Source organism: Bombina bombina, chromosome 3 (assembly GCF_027579735.1).
Source record: "Bombina bombina isolate aBomBom1 chromosome 3, aBomBom1.pri, whole genome shotgun sequence".
In the NCBI taxonomy this organism is placed as follows: domain Eukaryota; kingdom Metazoa; phylum Chordata; class Amphibia; order Anura; family Bombinatoridae; genus Bombina; species Bombina bombina.
Window position 1 is genome coordinate 1,290,490,424 of NC_069501.1, and position 20,533 is coordinate 1,290,510,956.

At 38.4% G+C, this 20,533-nt stretch overlaps 1 protein-coding gene across 1 annotated transcript in view; it reads left to right on the top strand.

The window, feature by feature from the left end:
- The window catches only part of DNHD1 (dynein heavy chain domain 1), a 1,127,964-nt gene that overhangs the window by 881,126 nt on the left and 226,305 nt on the right, over nucleotides 1-20,533 (top strand). The window contains exon 29 of the mRNA XM_053705693.1: nucleotides 17,670-17,819. Within this exon, the coding sequence (XP_053561668.1) occupies nucleotides 17,670-17,819 (150 nt within the window). The remainder of the gene's footprint in view (nucleotides 1-17,669; nucleotides 17,820-20,533) is intronic.

Sequence of the window (20,533 nt, forward strand, 5' to 3'; positions counted from 1 at the left end):
ATATTTAAAAAGGTAATTCAACTTTAAAAAATACACCTACATGTTATTCTCTGACTATTCTTTTCTTTGAAGGCATCATTCTATTTAGCATTTATTTAGTGTTTAATGTCCCTTTAATAGCTCGCTATTGGAAAACAACCACACCACCCACGTGTAATATGTGGAAGGATAGAGTTTCTGAGCTTCTGATGCTGGAAGAATACGGTTATCGTAGACGTAATAAGTTAGCCTTCTTTGCTGACATTAAATTTCTCTGAGAAACCTCACAAGGCACCCCACATGGCCATGACACTGATCAAACCACTGACTGACCCCTAGCAACCCTCCCTTTGATTGTAATTGGTACTGAGATGTGAACAACAAATACCCTCTGCGGCCGATGTCTCCAACCTCTTTCCTTCCTCCCCCTTCCATACCTCCTACCCCCCCCCCCCACCCAGCAACACAGGATGAACCTTTTTACAATAAACCACTATGGGACAGGTTGTCAGTATATTTATAAAAATCTTAGCAGTATTCTCCAAACAATGTGTGAGTATATGGCAGGGAATATATTTAACAATCTTTCTTTAGACTGAACGCACAATCAATATACTTCTACTAAGACAACAAAGTTAATATAAATATCTGAATTCTTTATTATTAGTAAATAACTATGAACATGTTGATACATAAATATTTGTGAGAATTAGAATATGAGACGACGCTATATGCGTTTAAAACCGTTGAAATAGGCTATGCAACATTTATAAAAATCTATCTTATTCGCAGTAAAAGTTCACCCTGTTAGTACAATGAGATTTTAAGATCTTTAACAGCTAAATACCCAAGCAATACAATTCTAACAGCGCTAATTTAAACAATAGGACAGTCTATACTTTTTTTATCAAGCTCATAAAAGTTTACCTTTAAAGCTAGCCTGATTTACAATATCCTTTCATTCAAAATTAACACAATGAGACTAAAATATCACAGCTACTAATCTCCAGCAATACAATTCTAATTAGAGTACTAAAGTACATGTATTCTTACAGTGGACAAATGCTTTAAATGAATTCTTTAGCATACAAAAAATAAACTTTTAACACTACACAGGCTTATGAAATACTAACTTGAAATACAAACTGCTTCTTTAAATCTGTTTAACTACAATTTGACTATGATATTATCAATAACCTTTGTTTAAAATATTAAAGTTAGAAATCGTACATCACCGGTCTGAACCAAATTGTAATGAAATATTTCTTTCATGTAATTAGCAAGAGTCCATGAGCTAGTGACGTATGGGATATACATTCCTACCAGGAGGGGCAAAGTTTCCCAAACCTTAAAATGCCTATAAATACACCCCTCACCACACCCACAATTCAGTTTTACAAACTTTGTCTCCCATGGAGGTGGTGAAGTAAGTTTGTGCTAGATTCTACGTTGATATGCGCTCCGCAGCAAGTTGGAGCCCGGTTTTCCTCTCAGCGTGCAGTGAATGTCAGAGGGATGTGAGGAGAGTATTGCCTATTTGAATGCAGTGATCTCCTTCTAAGGGGTCTATTTCATAGGTTCTCTGTTATCGGTCGTAGAGATTCATCTCCTACCTCCCTTTTCAGAGCGACGATATACTCTTATATACCATTACCTCTACTGATTCTCGTTTCAGTACTGGTTTGGCTATCTACTATATGTAGATGAGTGTCTTCGGGTAAGTAAGTCTTATTTTATTTATGACACTCTAAGCTATGGTTGGGCACTTTATATGTAAAGTTCTAAATATATGTGTTTAAACTTATATTTGCCTTGATTCAGGATAATCAGTAATTCCTTATTTCAGACAGTCAGTTTCATTATTTGGGATAATGCATATGAATAAATAAAATTTTTCTTACCTTAAAAATTTTTTCAATTGACTTTTTTCCCTGCGGGCTGTTAGGCTCGCGGGGACAGAAAATGCTTCAATTTATTGCGTCATTTTTGGCGCGGACTTTTTTGGCGCAAACATTTTGTCATTTCCGGCGCCCTAATTGACGCCGGAAGTTTGCGTATTGCGTCATATTTGACGTTCAGACGTTTTTTTTGCGCCAAAATTGTGGGCGTCGTTTTTTCAGCGTCACAGGATGTGGCGTCATACATGGCGCCAAAAAATGTGGGCGTTGTACTTGACGCCAATAATGTGGGCGTCTTTTCGCCGCCAAAAAATGTGGGCGTCATTCTTGTCTCCACCTTTTTTTCACATTATTTCAGTCTCATTTTTCATTGCTTCTGGTTGCTAGAGGCTTGTTTATTGGCATTTTTTCCCATTCCTGAAACTGTCATTTAAGGAATTTGATAATTTTGCTTGATATGTTGTTTTTTCTATTACATATTGCAAGATGTCTCAACATGACCCTGGATCAGAATCTACTTCTGGAAAGACGCTGCCTGATGCTGGTTCTACCAAAGTTAAAGGGACAGTTTACTCAAAAATTTTCTCCCCTTTAATTTGTTCCCAATGATCCATTTTACCTGCTGGAGTGTATTAAATTGTTTACAAGTAGCTCCTTTACCCTTATATTGGCATTTGAAATAGTTAATTTAGCATGTGGTATCCCCACCTATTCTGAAAGTTTGTGGCTGCAGGTCCCAGCTATAGATAAGCTTTGTAAACACAGCTAGCAGAAGAAATTATACTCCCAGTGGGATATAGCAGAGATAAGGTAATACAATGTTGATTTTCCATTGTTTTCTCCAAGAACTGGTGATTGTTTTATTGACATATATAAGATAAAGAAGAAGGTATATGTATAAAATGTGATACAGTAATGAGATCTGATTATACCTACAAGCTCAACCCATTTTATTAGGTTGTGGCTTCAAAACACAAAATCAGAGCTTTAATATACACAAAAGAACATAAAAAGCTATTTTTCATACATTTTTTTTCTCTGCAGTTGGTAAAAAAAGCAATTGTAAACACATTAAGCGAAAAACTATTTTTCAGTATACTGTCCCTTTAAGTGCATCTGTTGTAAACTTTTGGTAACTGTTCCTCCAGCTGTTGTTTGTGATAACTGTCGTGATAAACTTTCTAATGCAGATTGTATTTCCATTAGTAATAATCCATTACCTGTTGTTGTTCCTTCAACATCTAATGTTCAGGATGTCCCTGTTAATGTAAAATAATTTGTTTCTAAATCTATTAGGAAGGCTCTGTCTGTTATTCCTCCTTCCAGTAAGCGTAAAAGGTCTTTTAAAACTTCTCATATTTCAGATGAATTTTTAAGTGACCGTCATCATTCTGACTTATCTGTTTCTGATGAGGATCTATCTGGCTCAGAAGATTCTGCCTCAGATATTGACACTGATAAATCTTCATATTTATTTAAACTGGAGTTTATTCGTTCTTTACTTAAAGAAGTGTTAATTGCATTAGATATGGAGGAGTCTAGTCCTCTTGATACTAAATCTTCTAAGCGTTTAAATTCGGTTTTCAAACCTCATGTAGTTATTCCAGAAGTTTTTCCAGTTCCTGATGCTATTTCAGAAGTAATTTCTAGGGAATGGAATAGTCTGGGTACTTCATTTACTCCTTCTCAAAGGTTTAAGAAATTGTACCCTGTGCCATCTGATAGATTAGAGTTTTGGGATAAAATCCCTAAAGTTGATGGGGCTATTTCTACTCTTGCTAAACGTACTACTATTCCTACAGCGGATAGTACTTCCTTTAAGGATCCTTTAGACAGGAAGCTTGAATCCTTTCTAAGGAGAGCTTATTTATGTTCAGGTAATCTTCTTAGACCTGCTATTTCTTTGGCTGATGTTGCTGCAGCTTCAACTTTCTGGTTGGAGGCTTTAGCGCAACAAGTGTCAGACCATAATGCTTATAGCATTGTTAAACTTCTTCAACATGCTAATAATTTTATTTGTGATGCCATTTTTGATATCATTAGAATTGATGTCAGATATATGTCTTTAGCTATTTTAGCTAGAAGAGCGTTATGGCTTAAGTCTTGGAATGCAGATATGACTTCTAAGTCAACTTTGCTTTCTCTTTCTTTCCATGGTAATAAATTATTTGGTTCACAGTTGGATTCAATTATTTCAACTGTTACTGGGGGGAAGGGAACCTTTTTGCCTCAGGACAAAAAATCTAAAGGTAAATACAGGGCTGCTAATCTTTTTCGTTCCTTTCGTCAGAATAAAGCGCAGAAGTCTGACCCTTCCCCTAAAGGAACAGTTTCCGTTTTGAAACCTTCTCCAGTCTGGAATAAATCCAAGCCTTTTAGAAAGTCAAAACCAGCTCCTAAATCCGCATGAAGGTGCGGCCCTCATTCCAGCGCAGCTGGTAGGGGGCAGGTTACGATTTTTCAAAGATGTTTGGATCAAGTCGATTCACAGTCTTTGGATTCAGAACATTGTTTCTCAAGGATACAGAATAGGTTTCAAGATAAGACCTCCTGTGAGAAGATTTTTTCTCTCCCGCATTCCAGTAAACCCAGCGAAGGCTCAGGCTTTTCTGAAATGTGTTTCAGATCTAGAGTTGGCTGGGGTAATTGTACCAGTTCCAGTTCAGGAACGGGGTCTGGGGGTTTACTTCAAACTATTCATTGTACCAAAGAAGGAGAATTCCTTCAGACCAGTTCTGGATCTAAAAATATTGACTCGTTATGTAAGAATACCAACATTCAAAATGGTGACTATAAGGACTATTCTGCCTTTTGTTCAGCAAGGGCATTATATGTCCACAATAGATTTGCAGGATGCATATCTTCATATTCCAATTCATCCAGATCACTATCAGTTTCTGAGATTCTCTTTTCTAGACAAGCATTACCAGTTTGTTGCCCTTCCGTTTGGCCTAGCAACAGCTCCAAGGATCTTTTCAAAGGTTCTCGGTGCCCTTCTCTCTGTAATCAGAGAACAGGGTATTGCGGTATTTCCTTATTTGGACGATATCTTGGTACTTGCTCAGTCTTTACATTCTACAGAATCTCATACGAATCAACTTGTGTTGTTTCTTCAAAAACATGGTTGGAGGATCAATTTAATAAAGAGTTTTTTGATTCCTCAGACAAAGGTAACCTTTTTGGGCTTTCAAATAGATTCAGTGTCCATGACTTTGTCTCTAACAGAAAAGAGACGTCTGAAGCTGGTTTCAGCTTGTCGAAACCTTCAGTCTCAGTCTTTCCCTTCGGTAGCTTTCTGCATGGAAATTCTAGGTCTCATGACTGCTGCATCGGACGCGATCCCCTTTGCTCGTTTTCACATGAGACCTCTTCAGCTTTGTATGCTAAACCAGTGGTGCAGGGATTATACAAGGATATCACAAATAATATCCTTAAATCCCAATGTTCGGTCTTCTCTGACTTGGTGGTTGGATCACCATCGTTTAATTCAAGGGGCCTCTTTTGTTCGCCCAACCTGGACTGTGATCTCAACAGATGCGAGTCTTTCAGGTTGGGGAGCTGTATGTGGTTCTCTCACAGCGCAGGGGGTTTGGGAATCTCAGGAGGCGAGATTACCAATCAACATTTTGGAACTCTGTGCGATTTTCAGAGCTCTCCAGTTCTGGCCTCTTCTGAAGCGAGAATCGTTTATTTGTTTTCAGACGGACAATGTCACAACCATGGCATATGTCAATCATCAAGGTGGGACTCACAGTCCTCAAGCTATGAGAGAAGTATCTCGGATATTTGTTTGGGCGGAATCCAGCTCCTGTCTAATTTCTGCGGTTCACATCCCAGGTGTAGACAATTGGGAAGCGGATTATCTCAGTCGCCAGACGTTACATCCGGGCGAATGGTCTCTTCACCCAGAGGTATTTCTTCAGATTGTTCAGATCTGGGGACTTCCAGAAATAGATCTGATGGCTTCTCATCTAAACAAGAAACTTCCCAGGTATCTGTCCAGATCCAGGGATCCTCAGGCGGAGGCAGTGGACCCGTTGTCACTTCCTTGGAATTATCATCCTGCCTATATCTTTCCGCCTCTAGTTTTTCTTCCAAGAGTGATTTCCAAAATTCTATTGGAACGTTCGTTTGTACTGCTGGTGGCTCCAGCATGGCCTCACAGGTTTTGGTATGCGGATCTCATTCGGATGGCCAGTTGCCAACCTTGGACACTTCCGTTAAGACCAGACCTTCTATCTCAAGGCCCATTTTTCCATCAGGATCTCAAATCATTAAATTTGAAGGTATGGAAATTGAACGCTTGATTCTTAGTCATAGAGGTTTCTCTGACTTAGTAATTAATACTATGTTACAGGCTCGTAAATCTGTGTCTAGAAAGATTTATTATTGAGTCTGGAAGACTTACATTTCTTGGCGTTCTTCTCATAAGTTCTCCTGGCATTCTTTTAGAATTCCTAGAATTTTACAGTTTCTTCAGGATTTTTTCGATAAAGGTTTATCTGCAAGTTCCTTGAAAGGACAAATCTCTGCTCTTTCTGTTCTTTTTCACAGAAAGATTGCTAATCTTCTTGATATTCATTGTTTTGTACAGGCTTTGGTTCGTATCAAGCCTGTCATTAAGTCAATCTCTCCTCCTTGGAGTCTTAATTTGGTTCTGAGGGCTTTACAGGCTCCTCCGTTTGAACCTATGCATTCTCTTGATATTAAATTACTTTCTTGGAAAGTTTTGTTCCTTTTCGCCATCTCTTCTGCTAGAAGAGTTTCTGAGTTATCTGCTCTTTCTTTTGAATCTCCTTTTCTGATTTTTCATCAGGATAAGGCGGTGTTGCGGACTTCATTTCAATTTTTACCTAAGGTTGTGAATTCTAACAACATTAGTAGAGATATTGTTGTCCCTTCATTGTGTCCTAATCCTAAGAATTCAAAGGAGAGATCTTTACATTCTTTGGATGTAGTCAGAGCTTTGAAATATTATGTTGAAGCTACTAAAGATTTTAGAAAGACTTCTAGTCTATTTGTTATCTTTTCTGGTTCCAGGAAAGGTCAGAAAGCTTCTGCCATTTCTTTGGCGTCTTGGTTAAAGTCTCTGATTCATCATGCTTATGTGGAGTCGGGTAAGTCCCCGCCTCAAAGGATTACGGCTCATTCTACTAGTTCAGTTTCTACTTCCTGGGCTTTTAGGAATGAAGCTTCTGTTGATCAGATTTGCAAAGCAGCAACTTGGTCTTCTTTGCATACTTTTACTAAATTCTACCATTTTGATGTTTTCTCTTCTTCTGAAGCAGTTTTTGGTAGAAAAGTACTTCAGGCAGCTGTTTCAGTTTGATTCTTCTGCTTATGATTTCAGTTTTTTTCATTATTAAGATTAAAACTTTTGATTTGGGTTGTGGATAATTTTTTCAGCGGAATTAGCTGTCTTTATTTATCCCTCCCTCTCTAGTGACTCTTGCGTGGAAGTTCCACATCTTGGGTGTCTGCTATCCCATACGTCACTAGCTCATGGACTCTAGCTAATTACATCAAAGAAAACATAATTTATGTAAGAACTTACCTGATAAATTCATTTCTTTCATATTAGCAAGAGTCCATGAGACCCACCCTTTTTGTGGTGGTTATGATTTTTTTGTATAAAGCACAATTATTCCAATTCCTTATTTTTGATGCTTTCGCTCCTTTCTTATCACCCCACTTCTTGGCTATTCGTTAAACTGAATTGTGGGTGTGGTGAGGGGTGTATTTATAGGCATTTTGAGGTTTGGGAAACTTTGCCCCTCCTGGTAGGAATGTATATCCCATACGTCACTAGCTCATAGACTCTTGCTAATATGAAAGAAATGAATTTATCAGGTAAGTTCTTACATAAATTATGTTTTTCCAAATATCTTAGATCTCCTCATTTGAAGGAAAAGTTATTTTGCATAGATCAGGGTTAGTATTTCAGCTCCTTGCTTGAATGACTGTGTCCAAAGTATGCTCGCCAGTTATATCAGTCACCAGGGTAAGCAAATCACCAAAAAACTGTCCTCTCTTACATTTAACCTTCCTGTTTTATAATCATTAGAGATCTGGTTTGTTTACGCCCACACAGAAACCTTGTCTCGGATTGGCCCTTTGAGATTTCATTTTTAAAACAGACAAAAAGCCTTCTGGCTGTAGTTCTCGCATTGCAACACTGGGGGGCAGTGTGATAATACATACAGATTCATTTGAACATTTCTAACAGAAAATATTTCTTTAAAATGGGTAATAACTGTCATAATTTCCTTACATTATTAAGTTATATGTTTATATGTATTGTATTATATCACATTTTTTTATTCTGATCAATTTGACATGAAACACAGTATGCCCTTAACATTATTATATTAAAGCAATTTAATACTGCTAATTATTTTGAAACTAGTGGCATTTAATATCTGTTATACATGCATTTACACATGTTTCCCATTTTACAATTTCTGCATATATGAATTGATGCCTGCAAAAGAAATGGAAACAATTGTTAGAAATAATTTAAGCATTCATATGTCTATTTGCAACATTATTAATGCAGTTAGTATTCAAAACTAGTATTGTTCCCTTGTATTTATTTTTATCTGTGTTACACAGGGGTTGTAAATGTTAATTCTTCAACCCACACTGCTCTCAGTAATTTTAAGTTTCCACAATAGCATTTGTCTTTGTTGGCTATGGCTAAGGTCTTCACTGCCCCACCCACATAGCATGGTTTATTTGCATTTGAAATGCAAGATATGTCGCATGAGTCAGAATCTTAGGCACATTGTGAGGGGTAATAGATTTTATCTCACATTCCCAGGCAATCACACATATGGTTTCCTGAAATTGTTGTTAAATTTTAATTAAACCAAATGCTCTATTGTTCTCACTTGTATGCCCTTTTAACTTTTTGCATCCTGAGTGGGGGAGAACTAAACATGATTGAAGTCAGCCCTTCTGAATGAAATGAATCATTTTCTACTGACCAGCCAAACATCTGATTAAATATATATATATTTATTAACCTTGAAATATATGATTAAAATATATATTTCTTTCATGTAATTAGCAAGAGTCCATGAGCTAGTGACGTATGGGATATACATTCCTACCAGGAGGGGCAAAGTTTCCCAAACCTTAAAATGCCTATAAATACACCCCTCACCACACCCACAATTCAGTTTTACAAACTTTGCCTCCCATGGAGGTGGTGAAGTAAGTTTGTGCTAGATTCTACGTTGATATGCGCTTCGCAGCAGGCTGGAGCCCGGTTTTCCTCTCAGACTGCAGTGAATGTCAGAGGGATGTGAAGAGAGTATTGCCTATTTGAATTCAATGGTCTCCTTCTACGGGATCTATTTCATAGGTTCTCTGTTATCGGTCGTGGAGATTCATCTCTTACCTCCCTTTTCAGATTGACGATATACTCTTATATACCATTACCTCTACTGATTCTCGTTTCAGTACTGGTTTGGCTATCTACTATTTGTAGATGAGTGTCCTGGGGTAAGTAAGTCTTATTTTTTGTGACACTCTAAGCTATGGTTGGGCACTTTATATGTAAAGTTCTAAATATATGTCTTTAAACTTATATTTGCCATGATTCAGGATAATCAGTATTCCTTTAAAATTCAGACTGTCAGTTTCATTATTTGGGATAATGCATTTTAATTAAATTTATTTTTCTTTACCTTGAAAATTTTCAATTGATCATTTTTCCCTGAGTGCTTTTAGGCTCGCGGGGGCAGAAAATGTTTCTTTTTATTGCGTCATTCTTGGCGCAGACTTTTTTGGCGCAAAAATTTCGTCATTTCCGGCGCCGTAGTTGACGCCGGAAGTTGTATTCTGTTAACGTCATTTTTGACGCATGTGTATTCAGACATTTTTTTGCGCCAAAAAATGTGGGCGTCGGTTCCGGCGTCAGAGGATGTGGCATCATACTTGGCACCAAAAATATGGGCGTTGTATTTAGCGCCAATAATGTGGGCGTCGTATTTGGCGCCAAAAAATGTGGGCGTATTTTTTGTTCCACTTTTTTTCCTCACATTATTTAAACCTCACTTTTTTATTGCTTCTGGTTTCTAGAAGCTTATTATTTTGCATTCTTTTTCCCATTCCTGAAACTGTCATTTAAGGAATTTGATAATTTTGCTTTAAATATTGTTTTTTTCTATTACATATTGCAAGATTTCACTGTTCCTGTTTCAAAACGTTCTAAGGGATTCCTGTTGACTGAGTTCAGTCCTACCAAAGCTAAGTTCATTTATTATAAATGTTATGAATGTTTATCTTTAGCTATGGTTTGTAATAAGTTATCATGATAAACTTTTACATGCAGAATCCATTAGTATTTATGCTTTATATATTGCTATTCTTTTTACATCTTATGTACAAGAAATACTTAGAAGATTTATAAGAATATTTTTCTGATTCTATTTTAAAGGCTTTGTCTGACATTGCGCCTTCTAATAAAATTTTTAGGTCTTTTTCAAACTTCTTTTTTAATTATTGAAGTTTCAAATGACCAACAACATACTGATTTATCCTTCTCTGATGATGTTTTTTCTCATTCAGAATTTTCTTCATCAGATATTGACACTAACAAATCTACTTTTTTACTTTTTTTATTAAAGTACATTTGTTCTTTGTTGAAAAGGTGTTGATTATTTTGGATATTAAGGTAACTAGTTCTTTTTCAAGACTAGCTAACATTATTTCTGCTTATTTATTCTTCTGTGTTTTCAGAGGTTTTTTTCCAGTTCCTCATACTAGGGAATGGAATAGGCTGAGAATTTTCTTTTATTCCTCCTTCAAAGGTTTTAAACTATATTCTTTGCCGGCAGTTAATTTCAATTTTGAGGGTTCTCCAATTTAATAGGGCTATCTCTACTCCTACTAATTATGCTATTGTTTCTATAGCAAAATAGTATTTATTTTCCTTTAGATGGTTGTATCTTATTTAAGGAAAATTATTTATTTTCAGGTTCTTTTCTTGGACCTGTGTTTTATTTGAATGATGTTGCAATTGCTTCATTTTTCTGTTTACTTTAAGATCAAGTATCAGATTATGATTTATTTTAGCATTGTTAAAGGGACAAAATCTACTAGACTAGGTGCTGTTGCATTTGTCTTGTTGTTTTGCATTTGCTATGCAAGTTCAGTGTGTTGACTGGTCCTTTAACTTGGTTATCATGCTAATAATTTCATTTGTGTCTTCATTTTATTGAATATTTTTGCAATGAGGTTTAATCTATGTCTTTAGCTGTTTTAGCTAGAAGAATTTTGTGATTTCTAAAAATCCATATTTCTTTTTTTCTAAAATAATCAATTATTTGGTTTATAATTGGATTCAATTCTTAACTGTTACTCTGGGCTTCAAGATTGAGTTCTAAGACTAAAACTTTAAGCTTTATATTAGTTTGGTTGTTCTTTTTAAGGAACAAATTCCCAAGTAACATGTTTTTAATTGGAAATCTTTTAGTTCAAAATCAGCTCCCTAAAATTGCAATGTATGTGCCGTATTCCAGTTTGGCTGGTAAGGGGAAGGTTAAGATTTTTTTTGAAATTTGTTGTTTTGCAAATTCCTTTGATTTTGGGTACAGAATTAAGTTCAGAGTAAAACGTCTGTGAGAAGTCTTTTTTCTCTATGATATTCCAGTAAGGCTAACACTTTCGTTAAGTGTGTTTCGGTCCTATATATTTTGGGATAATGTTGAAGCGTGGCTGATCACCCGTTGGGGTTCAAGCGCTGCTCAGTCCTGGAATCTTCTGGGGTATTTCTTCCATTTCCATTTTTAGGAACTGGGTTTTGGGGTTTTATTCAAAACTATTCTGCCTTTTGTTGGTCAGTGATGGCATTATTTGTTTTCATTAGATACAATAGATGCATATCTTCATTTTCTGTTTTCATTCAGATTATTTTCTGAGGCTGCGGAATCTCATATGATTTAACTTTGTTCTTTCAGGACATAGTTAGAGGATCTTTTTTTCAAAAGCTCTTGATTCCTCACACAAGGGTCACCTTTTTTTAGGTTTCCAGATAGTTTGGGTCACTGTCTTTGTCTCTAAACAGACAAGTGACAATTTTATTGGGTTCCGTCTGTCGGTACCTTCAGTCTCTATTATTTCCTATATTGCTATATATGCATGGAAGTTTTAGGTTTTATGGCTGCAGCGTTGGATTCAATTCCCTTTGCTCATTTTCATGGAAAACCTTTCCAGTTTTTTATGCTGAATAATGGTGCAGGGATTCTAGGATTTCACATTTTAAATCTTCAGATCCTAATGTTTAACTATCTTGATTTGATGGTTAAGTTCACCTTCATTTAGTTTTACAGGTCTCTTAGTTTCTTTCAACCTGGACCATGATCTCTACAGATGTGAGTCTTTTTGGTTGGGAGGCTGTCTGAGGATCTCTGTCAGCACAAGGGGTTTGGAAATCTCAGGAGGCGAGATTACCATTTGATATTTTAGAACTCCGTGCATTCTCAGAGTTCTTCAGTTAGTTTCTTTTGAAGAAGAGACATTTATTGTTTTTCAGACAATGTCACAACTGTGGTATATGTCAATCATCAGGGTGGGACTATCAGTCCTTAGGCTGGGACAAAAGTATTTCGGATATTTGCTTCGGTTAAATCCAGCTCCTATCTAAATTCTGTGGTCTTTTTCCCAGGTATAGACATTTGTGAAGCGGATTATCTCTGTTAATCAAGCTTTACTTCCAGGAGAATGGTCTCTCTTACCCAGATATGTTTTTCAATTTTTCAGATGTAAGGGTTTCCAGAAATAGATCTGTTGGCATCTCATCTGAATAAAGAACTTCCCAGGGGCCTTCTCAGGTCTGGGGATCCTCAGGCGGAAGTAGTGTATGCATTGATATTTCCTTGGAATTATCATTTTGTCTATATCCATTCGCCTCTAGTTCTTCTTCCAAAAGTGATTTCCAAAATTCTAATGGAGTGTTTGTTTGTACTGCTGGTGGCTCCAGCATGGCCTCTCAGGTTTTGGTATGCGGATCTCATTTGGATGGCCAGTTGCCAACCTTGGACTCTTCCGTTAAGAACAGACCTTCTTTCTCAAGGCCCATATTTCCATCAGGATCTCAAATCTTTAAATTTGAAGGGATGGAGATTGAACGCTTGATTTTTAGTCATAGAGGTTTCTCTGACTCATTGATTAATACTATGTTTCAGGCTCGTAAATCTGTCTCTAGAAACATTTATTATCGAGTTTGGAAGACCTACATTTCTTAGTGTTTTTCTCAGTTTTCTTGGCATTCTTTTAGAATTCCTAGAATTTTATAATTTCTTCAGGTTGGTTTGGATAAGGTTTTGTTTTCAGTTCCTTGATAGGACAAATTTCTACTCTTTCTGTTCTTTTTTCACAGAAAGATTGTTAATCATCCTGATATTCATTGTTTTGTACAGACTTTGGTTCGTATCAAGCCTGTCATTAAGTTAATCTCTCCTCTTTGGAGTTTCAATTTGGTGCTGAGGGCTTTACAGGCTCCTCCGTTTGAACCTATGCATTCTCTGAACATTAAATTACTTTCTTGGAAAGTATTGTTCCTTTTGGCTATCTCTTCTGCTAGAAGAGTTTCTGAGTTATCTGCTCTTTCTTGTGAATTTCCTTTTCTGATTTTTCATCAGAATAAGGCAGTGTTGCTTCCTGATATTCATCATTTTGTTCAGGCTTTGATTCGTATCAAACCCGTCATTAAGCCAATTTCTCCTCCTTGGAGTTTTAATTTGGTTCTGAAGGCTTTTCAGGCTCTTCTATTTGAGCATATGCTTGCTCTGGACATTAATTACTTTCATGGAAAGTATTGTTCTTTTTGGACATCTCTTCAGCTAGAACAGTTTTTGAATTATCTGTTTTTTCTTGTGAATCTCCTTTTTCTGATTTTTTTTCATCAGGGTAAGGTGCTTTTTGCTGTCCTCATTTCAATTCTTACCTAAATTTGTAAATTCTAACTACATTAGGGAGGAATTATTGTTTTCCTAAGACTTCTTTGGCAAGATTCTTTCATTTTTTGGATATGATAAGAGTTTTGAAATCCTATGTTGAAGCTATTCAGATTTCAGACAGACTTCTAGTCTATTTGTTATCTTTTCTGGTTTTAGGAAGGTCAAAAGGCTTCTGCCATTTATTTGGCATCTTGGTTAAACTTTTGATTCATCATGCTTATTTGGAGTTGGGTGCAGTGGCGTCACTAGGGTTGGTGTCACCCGGTGCGGTAAGTCATGGTGTCACCCCCCCCCAGAAAGCAGACACACACAAAAACACAGGCAAACACACATACAAACACTCAGACACACTTAAACACATACTCAGATGCACACACAAACACTCGGAAACACACTCAGACACACACAAAAAAACACACACAAAAAAACACACACACAAAAACACACACACAAAAACACTGAGACACACAAAAACTCAGACACACACATACAAAATATGTAAACTGCACTTCATTAATTAGGAAGCTCATGCCTAGAGCTGCTCCCTGGTTCAGCAGAACATCAAATGAAAGATAAACAGAGCACTCTAAAATAAATCACTGAAGAAAAGGTTTAAGCACGCAAACTATGAAAATTCTGCTCTCTGACCCTGTTCCAAGTCTGTCAGTGCACAGCCCTGGGCCGCATGTCACTGAGCAGTGAGCACAGATAGGCAGGCAGGTTTAGGCTAGCAGCGCAACTTTGCAAGCCCCACGGCACACCCACAACATTCATAGTGAAATTGGGCAGGGGAGGAGCAAAGTACAAACAAGCAAAAGCAGCCGGGAAAACTATTTGTTGAAATTGCAGCACTGGCTCAAGGGGCAAAAAAATTGTGTGTCTACAACTTCCCCAGTCCCACTAATGTTCACAAATGCCAGCCTCTAATAAAATAACCTATGCATCTCAACATTGTATTTCTTTGAATTTCAATAAAATGTAAAAAAAAAAAAAAAAAAAAAAAAAAAAAAATTTTTTTTTTTTTTTTTTTTTGGTGTCACCCCCTGGAGGGTGTCACCCGGGTGCGGCCCGCCCCCCCCGCCCCCCCCTAGTGACGCCACTGGTTGGGTGGATTCCCGCCTCAGAGGATTACGGCTCATTCTACTAGGTAAGTTTCTACTTCCTGGGCTTTTTAAGAATGAAGCTTCTGTTGATCACATTTGCAAAGCAATGACTTGGTCTTCTTTGCATACTTTTACTAAATTCTGCCATTTTGATGTGTTTTCTTCTTCTGAAGCAGTTTTTGGTAGAAAAGTACTTCAGGCAGCTGTTTCTGTTTGATTTGTTTGCTTATAATTTCAGTTTTTTTCATTATAAGATTAAAACTTTTGATTTGGGTTGTGGAATATTTTTTCAGCGGAATTGGCTGGCTTTATTTTATCCCTCCCTCTCTAGTGACTCTTGCGTGGAAGTTCCACATCTTGGGTATCTGCTATTCCATACGTCACTAGCTCATGGACTCTTGCTAATTACATGAAAGAAAACATAATTTATGTAAGAACTTACCTGATAAATTCATTTCTTTCATATTAGCAAGAGTCCACGAGGCCCACCCTTTTTGTGGTGGTTATGATTTTTTTGTATAAAGCACAATTATTCCAATTCCTTATTTTTTTATGCTTTCGCTCCTTTCTTATCACCCACTTCTTGGCTATTCGTTAAACTGAATTGTGGGTGTGGTGAGGGGTGTATTTATAGGCATTTTAAGGTTTGGGAAACTTTGCCCCTCCTGGTAGGAATGTATATCCCATACGTCACTAGCTCATGGACTCTTGCTAATATGAAAGAAATTAATTTATCAGGAAAGTTCTCACATAAATTATGTTATTTATTTACCTTACATATACCTTGACAAGGTAATGCATCCGATTCCATATCCTTTCTATATCCTTTCTTAAAAGACTCACCACTAAATAGACAAAATGTTTCTTATACCAGAATCCCCTTCAGGATAATGAGTATGCATACTTTGTTTATGTTTTTGTATTGTACCAAGTTCATAACGGTCATTCCAGAATTGGATGTCATATTTCATTCTGTACCAGCACTTTGACCAATAACATTTATTATTAAAAAAAAATCTGGATTCTCTGAGACTTAATGCGTGGAGATTTAAAGCTGGGTCCTGTCTTCAAGAAGTTTTTCAGATAAGGTAATTGACCCTCTAATTCAGGCTCATAGGACTGTGCCTCGCCGGATACATCTATCCTGGTGCGAGTATCAAGTTTTTTCCCGTGGCTCAAGGAGAGAATTCCTTGTATTCTGTTGTTTTCTCCAAGAAGTTTCGGATGAAAAGGTTTGTCAGCCAGATTTCTGATGGGACAGATCTCTGCCCTTTCGTTATGTTTCCAAGAGGTTAGCTATTTTCCGGATGTTCAGTCCTTCGTTCAGGCCGTCAGAAACAGGCCTGTGTTTAATTCTGTTGCTCCTCCTTGGATTCTTAATCTGTTATTCAGGTTCTGCAGCAGGCTCCATTTGAGCCTCTGCATTCTGTTGATATTAAACTGTTGTCTTGGAGTTTTGTTTTTCTGTTGGCTATTTCTTCTACTCATAGAGTTTCAGAATTGCCTTACAGTGTGATTCTCTTGTCCTTTTTTCCATACGGATAAGACTGTTCTGCATACTAAATTGGGAATTCTTCCCAAAGTTGGTCTCGGCCCAATATATGATCAGGAGCTTGTAGTCCCTTCCTGTCCTAATCCTTCTTCTCAGAAGGCACGTGTGTTACTCTACCTGGATGTGGTTCATGCCCTAAAGTTCTAGCATGGATTTTTAGACAATCTTCTGTCTTGTTTTGTGATGTACTCTGGTAGACGCAAGGGTCAAAAAGCCACTGCAACTACTTCCTTTTTGGCTAAGAAGTGTCATTCGTTTGAAACTGGACATCAGCCTCCTGAGAGGATAACGGCTCACTCTACCATGCTGTGTCTTCTTCCTGGACCTTTAAGAATGAAGCTTCCATGGAACAAATTTGTATGGCAGCTACTTGCTCCTCTTTGATTATCTTCTCAAACGTTTTACAACTTTGATGTCGGTTATGGCTTATTTTGGCAGAAAGGTGCTTCAAGCAGTGGTGCCTTCATTTTAGATTCGCCTGCCTTTAGTTCTTCCTCCCTGTCCATTCTGTGTCCTCTCTGGCTTGGGTATTGGTTTCCCAACTGCAATTGAATAGAATCGTGGACTCTCCATGCCATTGGAAAGAAAACAAAATGTATGTTTACCTGATAAATTCTTTTCTTTCCTGGCATGGAGAGTCCACAACCCGCCATTTTATTCTTTTTAAGGCGGCATTTATTTTTATAATCTTTAGGCACCTCTATACAGCTGGTGTTCCTCTTTCTCTTTTCTTATACCCTTGGCTGAATGACTGGGGAGTATGGAAAATTGAAGGGATACTTAAGCTTTGCTGGGGTGTCTTTGCCTCATCCTGGTGGCCAGGAGTTGAATTTCCCAACAGTAATTGAATGTAATCGTGGACTGTCCATGCCGTAAAGAAAATAATTTATCAGGTAAGCATACATTTTGTTTTGTTCTATCACATATCTATCAGTATGTGAGTGTTTGCATGTGCATGTATTTGTCCTATTACATATCAGTCAGTATTTGAGTGTGCATGTGTGTCTATGAATGTTTGTGAGTGTGTGCATGTATTTGTACTAGTACATATCTGTCAGTATGTGAGTATGTGCACGTGCATGTATTTGTACTAGTACATATCTGCCAGTATGTATCTGTACCCAGTGTTAGGAGCTCTCCTGTGTAGCCTTATTTATTCTTTGTCTTGCAGTCACTTCCATGTCAGAACCATGTCAAGTTGACAGCTCAGAATCAACAGCCAGATTAACGCCTCTACCTCAGGAGCCACACTCAGTCATCTGTGAAATAATGGCATCAGATGTGGCCCTCAGTCACAAGCTAACCACTGCAGCCAGGAAAGGTGAGACAGTGCTCTACTAGCTTAGATACCTCATTGCTTTACTCGCTGAGATACCTCAGCGCTCTACTAGCTGAGATACCTCAGCTCTCTACTAGCTGAGATACCTCAGCGCTCTACTAGCTGAGATACCTCAGCACTCTACTAGCTGAGATACCTCAGCGCTCTACTAGCTGAGATACCTCAGCGCTCTACTAGCTGAGATATCACAGCGCTCTAATAGCCGAGATACCTCAGCGCTGTACTAGCTCAGATATCTCAGCGCTGTACTAGCTCAGATACCTCAGCGCTCTACTAGCTGAGATACCTCAGTGCTCTACTACCCGAGATACCTCAGCGCTCTACTAGCTAAGATACAGGTTCTCCTGACTGGAGATGTCGAAGTTCTCCTGGCTGGGAGGTGTTGAGGTTCTTCTGGCAGGGATATGATGGCCTTCTATCGTCTGGGAGATGACTGGGTTCTACCATCCTGCAGATGGCGGGGTTCTTCTACCGACTGGGAGATGACAGGGTTTTACAGACTGGGAGATGACTGGGTTCTACAGACTGGGAGATGACTGGGTTCTACCGACTGGGAGATGACTGGGTTCTACCGACTGGGAGATGACTGGGTTCTACCGACTGGGAGATGACTGGGTTCTACCGACTGGGAGATGACTGGGTTCTACCGACTGGGAGATGACTGGGTTCTACCGACTGGGAGATGACTGGGTTCTACCGACTGGGAGATGACTGGGTTCTACCGACTGGGAGATGACTGGGTTCTACCGACTGGGAGATGACTGGGTTCTACCGACTGGGAGATGACTGGGTTCTACCGACTGGGAGATGACTGGGTTCTACCGGCTGGGAGATGACTGGGTTCTACCGGCTAGGAGATGACGGGGTTCTACCGACTGGGAGATGACAGGGTTCTACCGACTAGGAGATGACGGGGTTCTGCCGGCTGGGAGATGACGGGGTTCTACTGGCTGTGAGATGATGGCGTTCTACCGACTGGGAGATGACTGGGTTCGATGATGGGGCATGGAGAGTCCACGACCCGCCATTTTATTATTTTTAAGGCTGCATTTATTTTTATAATCTTTAGGCACCTCTATACACCTTGTGTTCCTCTTCCTCTTTGTCTTTTCTTATACCCTTGGCTGAATGACTGGGGAGTATGGAAAGTTGAAGGGATACTTAAGCTTTGCTGGGGTGTCTTTGCCTCCTCCTAGTGGCCAGGAGTTGAATGTCCCAACAGTAATTGAATGTAATCGTGGAGTCTCCATGCCGGAAAGAAGATAATTTCTCAGGTAAGCATAAATTTTATTTCTCTTGCAAGGTGTATCCAGTCCACGGATTCATCCTTTACTTGTGGGATATTCTCATTCCCTACAGGAAGTGGCAAAGAGAGCACACAGCAAAGCTGTCCATATAGCTCCCCCTCTAGCTCCACCCCCCAGTTATTCTCTTTGCCGGCTCTAAGCACTAGGGTCTCTCTACGGGAGGGTAAAGTGAATGTGGTGTTAGAATTGTAGTTTTATATCTTCAATCAAAAGTTTGTTATTTTTAAATAATACCGGTTTGTACTATTTACTCTCTAGCAGAAAAGTGATGAAGATTTCTGCTGAGAGGAAAATGATTTTAGCATGTTGTAACTAAAATCCACTGCTGTTCCCACATAGGACTGAGGAGTACCAGAAAACTTCATTTGGGGGGAACAGTTTGCAGGGTGATCTGCAATAAGGTATGTTTAGTCATTTATTTCTAGACAAGACTGAGATAATGCTTGAAGACTGACAAGATCCCCATAAAGGGAGGGTAAGCTATGTTCACAGACTTAGTAAGGAATTGAATGCTTACATAACAGGGCTAATATACTGGTTGACACTTATTCAGGGCAATCGATTGTTTGGCTAAGGAAAAATCATTTTGCAAGACACTTTGAAAGCCCTTTTGTTTTTTTTCTGGGGTTATTACCACATGGCTGTTTTTTAGTCACTTAGGAGTGATTTACTAGGCCTCACAGCTCCGGAGTAGAGTGGGAGGGGCCTAATTGCCTCAGATGCACAGTTAGAATTGCAGAGAAGTTCATGCTGTTTCACATGGAGGGTCCTGCTGATGTTTGAGGGCCTAAAAGAAGCTATATTCCCCCAAATCTGATCCCTAAGGGAAGGTAGGGCCACAGCAAGGCTGTGGCAAGGTGCTGTAGTGATTTAACCAGGTGTTGGCTTTAGGCTGCTCCGGTTTGGGCATTAAGGGGTTAATCGTTTTTAAACTTGGGGTGCAATCTTTTTAAGACTTTAGCTATATACAAAATTTCAGAAAGATTGCTGCATTTTTCACAGTTTTGTAAAATTGTGTGCTCTTTTTATCTCTTAAAGGCACAGTAATGTTTTTTTCAAATTGTGTTTTTTATTTGATTAAAGTGATTTCCAAGCCTGTTTGTGTACTCTACTAGTCTGTTAAACATGTCTGACACTAAGGAAAATCCTTGTTCAATGTGTTTAGAAGCCATGGTGGAACCCCCTCTCAGAATGTGTCCCACTTGTACTGATATGTCTATACACTTTAAAGATCATATAGTTGCACTTAAGAATGTGGCCCTAGATGATTCTCAGACTGAAGGTAATGAGGATAGTCCGTCTACCTCTCCCCATGTGTCACAACCAGTTACGCCCGCCCATGCGATGCCTAGTACCTCTAGTGTGTCTGCCCCTATTACATTGCAACAA